At 40.9% G+C, this 6711-nt stretch overlaps 1 protein-coding gene across 1 annotated transcript in view; it reads right to left on the minus strand.

The window, feature by feature from the left end:
- The window catches only part of HSDL1 (hydroxysteroid dehydrogenase like 1), a 157185-nt gene extending 150948 nt beyond the window's left edge, over positions 1 to 6237 (minus strand). Inside the window, exons 1-5 of the mRNA XM_062609217.1 lie at positions 6135 to 6237; positions 5713 to 5945; positions 4848 to 5293; positions 2781 to 3005; positions 1796 to 1938 (exon numbers count right to left, since the gene is read on the minus strand). Of these exons, the coding sequence (XP_062465201.1) occupies positions 1837 to 1938; positions 2781 to 3005; positions 4848 to 5293; positions 5713 to 5945; positions 6135 to 6160 (1032 nt within the window). The 5' untranslated portion in view covers positions 6161 to 6237 and the 3' untranslated portion in view covers positions 1796 to 1836. The remainder of the gene's footprint in view (positions 1 to 1795; positions 1939 to 2780; positions 3006 to 4847; positions 5294 to 5712; positions 5946 to 6134) is intronic.
- Positions 6238 to 6711: the final 474 nt, after the last annotated feature.

A 6711-nucleotide genomic window follows, 5' to 3' on the forward strand; every position in this document is an offset into this window, starting at 1 on the left:
AGTCCAGCCTGTAACTCAGAACCACACCGCTGCTCGCTCACTCCCCCTTTTCTTCCTCCCGCTCTCCTGGAGGGATGGGGAGGAGAACTGAAAGAATAACTCCCATGGGTTGAGATAAAAGCAGTCCAGTAACTATAGTCCAGTAACTATAACACAAAACGACTACTGCTACCACCAATAATAACTGCTGATAAGGGAAATAAGGGAAGACAATATAACCGCGCACCACCCGTCAACCAATACCCAGCCCGACCCCAGCAGTGATCTAACCCTTCTGGGTCACTGCCCCCAGTTTATATAGTGGGCATGACGTGCTGTGGTATTGAATCCCTCTTTGGTTAGTTTGGGTCAGGTGTCCTGTCTCTGCTTTGTCCCAGCTTCCCCTCCTCCCGGGCAGAGCATGAGACTCAGAAAGTCCTTGGTCAGAGTAAACATGACTCAGCAACAACTAAAAACATCGGTCTTATCAGCGCTGTTCCCAGGCTGAAAGTCAAAAACACAGCAGTGCACCACCTACTAAGACAGAGAAAAATGACTGCTACTGCTGAACCCAGGACACCAACACAGTGACACCAACCCCAGTGACAAGTACAGCAGCTACTCAAACTCTGACTACAACAGACAACGCAGCTACTCCAAGCATAGCAACTATCAGAGTTGCTATCCCTAGTAGGGATTCTGGGGAGCAAGTTGGTATAGTGTACTCACCTCCCACTGTCACGATCAGGGAATAAGCACCGAAACATTCAAGCCACAAATGCTAGCTCAATCAAGGAAAATATGCTGCTCAAGTCATCCTGCTGTGTGTAAGATTTCACTATAACATCACAGAAGCCGTACTAAGGAGTCCATGGCAGTATAAAATACAAAAGATTGAGAACATCCTTAACACAAGTCATGTCTCTCTTTTAGGTAGCAATTACACGCACACAGAAAGGGCAGCTTTCCTGACTCCCACATGTACAGCCTGCAACACATATGAGCAGTGTGTGACTTCTAGTAAGTACATATGCATACATATATATATAAACAAAAGCATACAAACCATACAGCATCAAAAGTTCAGTATAGTTTTTTATTATCATTATCATTATCATTATTATTATTATCATCTTAGGAAACTGATCAGTATTTTTAAACCAAAATGTTACTTCATTTTCTTTAGTGATTATGTTTTTATATTTTTATACTCTTCATTCAATTCTTCAGCTGTATTTCAGATTGCTGAAGCAGTAAAGTATTATCAAGATCATTGACACTTTGAATAAGAAAGCATACAAGCTTATCTGCAAATTCCTTTACAGCTCTGTAAAACCTCTTCAGTCATTTAAACTATCCCCAGGGCAACAGTCCTTTGCCATCCACCTTGAAAAGCTCCTTAAATAACATAATTCAAAGGCAACAATATTTACACTTAAAACACACAAACATCTGCCATTAGAAGACAGAAAAGTCTGCAAAACTACATGTTAAAGAAACAATACAGTTGACAGGGTTTGTCTTTTTGAACGGTGTCATGTTTGGGGGGGGGCATTTCTAAAAAATTTGGGGAATTCTCAATTTCAGTCAACTTTGCAAGCTGAAATTATGTAGCACTATACAAAAGACAACTGCTCTCCTGCCTTGAAGAGAAAGTGAACATACGTTGACCTCAACAAAATTAGCTCTCTGTCACACAAGAAAGCAGCAGAAGAGCAGTTTAATGCAACATGCAGAGAGGATCCAGACTTCTGATGTCTACGTTACATGTAGCAAGGTACAGGTAAGTTACAGTAAGGCCACCAGCATTCACTACACATTTTGGCAGCACTCGTTCCAAAGGACATCTGAATATTCCTATTTCACTTTGCATGTTAAAGCTTCCTTGCGTGTAATTCTGAAAATATACAGTGCAAGCCATGCCCAGATCCATTCGGGCAGGCGCTCACCCAACGTGAACTGTGGAGAGACACAAAGAGACAAGAGAAGATAAAAAAAACAAAGGGACAGATTAAGATATATTTCATTAAACAAACCATTTCTCAAATTACAACTAAAGAATACCTTTAGCCATTTTGGAAGTAGTGCCCACAGCTAGGTTCCGCAAATAAATCCTGAAATGCTTTGTTCAAGTTTGCAACAGCAATACTGTCTACTTTCTTTAGCTGTCAAGTTGTTCCTGTCTGTTTTATTCTTTTTGGACTAATCCTCACTTCTTTTAACTCCTTCTGCTTGCCTTAATGCTATAGGAGGCCACTAGGTAGGACACATGAGATGTGACCAATGTTTAAAATTACTTTGCAGCCCAGAGTCTGCCCTCCAAAATGAAAAGCTAACAAATGGAGGACCTGCTTTTAGATAGCTTAGAATAAAAATGTGGGCTTTTCTTTCTGCTATTATTCCATCCTCTCTACCCACTCTCCCTTAAAGTAGAAATATACTCAATAAAGTAGGATTGAAAAAAAATACTTCTGTTAGCAGAGACGACAGTGAAATTCTTACCCAGTCAGCAATACCCCAAGTCAAATGAGATACTCTCTACTACTGAATAAAAAAATCTCCCATTTTTTGCTGCGCATTAAGTGGGAACTGGATTCACTCATCCTAAAAAAAAGCATGCCCAAGCATAACTTTCTAAAGTAGAATTAGTGAGAAAATACAGCCCAATGCCTTCCAGTCCAGCAATAAATACTGCACTTTTTCAGAATATGAGCATAGTTTTCATTCATTCTCCTAAGAAAGTAAACAGTAGAAGCTTATTTAATTTCTACTGATAAACATTAAATATTTTAATAGATTACCTTTATTGCATGCTTCCAGTAACCAGTAGTCCTTGTAGATAACCCAAGAGTAGAAACAGCATGACTTGCATACTCTTCAGCAGAAGGAAAAAAGAAAGATCTCTTTGATGCCATGCCACCGCATGATGTCATTTTAGAAATGACAAATGGAGTTAAACTCTGAACAAAAATTCCTTTTGAGGCACACTCATAATGTAGTGCTCTACTGAAATAGTCCAGGTAGGTCTAGAAAGACAAAAGCAGGAAGAGACACTGCAATAACCAGTATAAAAATACACATTTCTAAAGTATTATCAACATTTCTATTTGTTGTTATTTGTTTGCTAAAAACCTGTAACTGCAACGGTACAGTAACTTGCAGGACAAAATGACCACTTAACTCTGATGTGAATTTGGCAAAGAATCTGACAATTCTGCTTAAACACAAACACAGAAACATTTATTTCATCTAAAACACCTTGTTTAGTCTGGGGGCATTGCAAAGACACTCCAAAGCTGACTATACATTCTACTGTCAAAAGGACAAAATGAAGTCCCATTCTTCAACACATTTACGAGTGTATTTGGTATTCAGCTTCCCCAGAAGCTAGGTTAAGTACTTCTTGGGACTCCTTCGATGCAAAATTAAACATCAATTTAGTTATGTGCATCTGTATTACCTCACTTAGCTCATTTTACTTTTACAATAAAAAAAAAACAAAACACCAAAACCCCGCACAAGTCGGTAACTGGGATTGCTGGAATCAGACAGAAAACCAAGCATAGCTCAGTCTTACCAAGGCAGCAACACTGATGTTGTGCTGAAGCTACTGCTGTGCTGCAAAGCCAGTTACCGCTGAGAAAGAGCATCTCTTACACCTGCTTTAGGAAAACAAAACAATCCAACCACTTCCAACACCATACACTGTTAACTGCACAAAGGCTTAGCATGCTAGAACAGCTTGTTCATACTGCCATGACCATGTAATAATATTCAGAGGCCAGACTTTAAACTGTATTGCTGATACAGGATTTGGATTAATAATGCCAGCTAAAGGAAGAAATTTGTATACATTTGGTTTTGTTCTGGTCTTTTTCATCCAGGCCTTTTAATTGTTTTACCTCAGAGTGCAGTTCTACATACACTTAGCATAATGAAGGAGGGAGATACTTTGCAACAGAAATAGGAGTTTTAAAACAGTTTCCTCACTGAAGAAAATCTGCGAGTTTTATACACTGGGGTATTAAAGAGCTGGTTTTGCTCCAGGCAAAGGGAAGTACTTACAAGAACTACCTCAGAAGCAAGGCTGCACACGGGTTAGGCTGCAGGAGAGGGCAGCCACAGATAGCTGGGAGCAATAACCACTTGTCTTTAGACACTGCTTCTAGGCAAAATCCCATCTACAATCTCAGCTGCTTTTGTGGATACAGCAGACCATCCCATGTAAATCTGTATCCCCACAAGCATTCATACTTCCAGCGTCACACATCTGCCCCATCCTATGCATGAGTGACTGGATCTCCTCAGGAATAATAATTATAGTAAGGGAAGTTCCTTTCACTTTTCCTCAAATACAGTGCAGACAACGGTATAAGACGCCTTCTGCCCCTTGGTGTTAGGTGAAGCAGTGGCTTCGTTTGGCCACAGCCCTTGTCACAGTGGCGGCTTGAGCATGAGTATAGCTCCTCTTACTACCAAATACTAGTGCGTAAGTAGCTTGAGGTATGTCTGCACAGTTCAGCTGAAAAGGAGAGATGAAATCTTGGCTCTTTCAACAGCTCATAGAACTGCCGATTTGCTTTGCACATCATACCTCTGAGAGATAACATTTCTCCTAGAACTACTGTTATGCCATAATTTGCACATAATCCAGGAAGCACTGACTTTGGTTCAGGGCACCAGTGAGGTTAGAAAGTTTACTGAATCATACATGTAACATTCACCTCTGGTATTTGAAAAAATCTCTAGAAAACCTGACTGTGAAATCAAATGAAAATGTTGCTGAATGTGAAAAACACCAAACAAATGCAAACAAGCTATAATCTACTTTTTCAGTGCATACCATTAAACATTACACCCCAGCTTACTTTAGAAGCTCCATAGATCGTCAACATTGGTGTTGGCTGACAACATGATGCAGAAGAAACATTCACAATTGCACCTTTCTTCTTCTCTACCATGCCTGGCAGCACAATATGTGTCATCATGTTAGCAGAAGCAATATTTACATTGATCATATCCCACAGCATATCCTCAGACAGACTGGTAAAATAGTCTGGGTAGGAATAAAACATTCCTGTATTATTCACCAAAATCCCAATTTCTCTGTCTTTCAGAGCCTCCTTAATGGCTGGGTAAGGCTCACGACCCTTGCTGAAGTCAGCTACTATGAAATCTGTTTCCACTTTATAGGTTTCAGATATGCTTTTAGATACAGCCTCCAGCTTCTCTTTGTTTCGGCTGATTAAGATAATGTTGACACCACGCTTTGCCAGCTCTTCGGCATATGCCTTCCCAATACCATCTGTGCTACCTGTAACAGAAAATAAAATCCCAAAGTGAAAATCAGAGCAGCCCCAGCCTCCTATTTTGACAGCTCCTTCAATTACAGAAGAACCTCAGCATGTAAAACCCCGTAACAAAAAGAGGATCTTGTCTGCATCTCTGTCTACACATGTAGATATTCAGGGTGTACCTTCAAGTTTTGGGACAAACTGCTCTGTGATTCTTTCCCAGCAGTCAGTCAACACACTGAGCTTGCCCATCTCCTGAGGAATTTAATTTAGTAAGGTGCTGTACAACTGTCACTGCTCATGCAGAGTAACTAACAACATGAGGTAATACACGCCCAGCTTGTGAGAGAACGTTCACCCAGCAGTATATGCTACCAAGTTTTACAGTATGACACAGTATGCTATACACATAAGCAAATATTCTGCTTCAGTCTCTTACCAGTGACCACGGCCCATTTTCCATAGCGCTTGACAAGGTCAATCTCCCCGCCCAGCTTTGGAATTAAATGCAACCTAAGCATGCTGTAAGTGTCAATTGCAAGGGACATACACTTCCTGATTGTATACCAGGCTCCAACTATAGCCAGGGCCTCTATGTAAAAATTGCAGGAACGACTGATCTCTCTGTACAAGAGGTGGAAACGATCCACTGCCGCCATGGTGACCATAAGCCTGGAAAAAAAAATAGACATAGAAAGTTACAACTGCTTCTTGGGACACAAAAACTTTTCAGACTGTACGGATAACCTTTGAGATTCAGCATGTTGTAGCCTGAGGTCTGAGCACCATTTTGATGCAGAAAAGCCACAAGTCAGCCTGCTAAAATGTGGATATCACCTACCATCATCCTCAGTGGTTTACCTGCTCCTTAGCCTTTGTTCAAGCATTCAGGTGTTAACCAGTTATACTGCAATGGCTCTGACCAATCATACTGTAAATAAAGCACAGATCACAGGTTGGAAAAGACCTTTAAGATCATCAAGTCTAACCATTACCCAGCACTGCCAAGGCCACCACTAAACCATGTCACTAAGAGCCTCGTCTACACAGTTTTTTAACACTTTCAGGGACAGTGATTCCACTAGTTTCCTGGGAAGCCTGTTCCAATACCTGATCACTCTGCCAGTGAAGAAATTTTCATAGGGGCAGATCAACATATAAAGCTAATTTTGGAAGATTAAGTACAACCTACAAAAGAGGCAGGGATAAACCAGGAGGAGAGCTGAGCACAGGAGAAACAACAGGCTCTTTCAAGCACAGAAAACTACAGGAAAAACAAAGCAAGCTCAGAGACAGAAGCACCATCCGCGGCACTCGGGACTGAAAATCCCTGAACCGCGGCACACTGCCGTGCGTTAATATCACACCGCATACCGGCTTTCTGCAGAAAAAGCCTCACAGAGGTTTTACTGGTCAGTATTTCCTAAAACAAGCACAG

This window comes from Pezoporus occidentalis, unplaced genomic scaffold (genome assembly GCF_034315485.1).
Source record: "Pezoporus occidentalis ecotype Australia unplaced genomic scaffold, CSIRO_AGI_Poc_V1 ctg135, whole genome shotgun sequence".
Taxonomy (NCBI): Eukaryota; Metazoa; Chordata; class Aves; order Psittaciformes; family Psittacidae; genus Pezoporus; species Pezoporus occidentalis.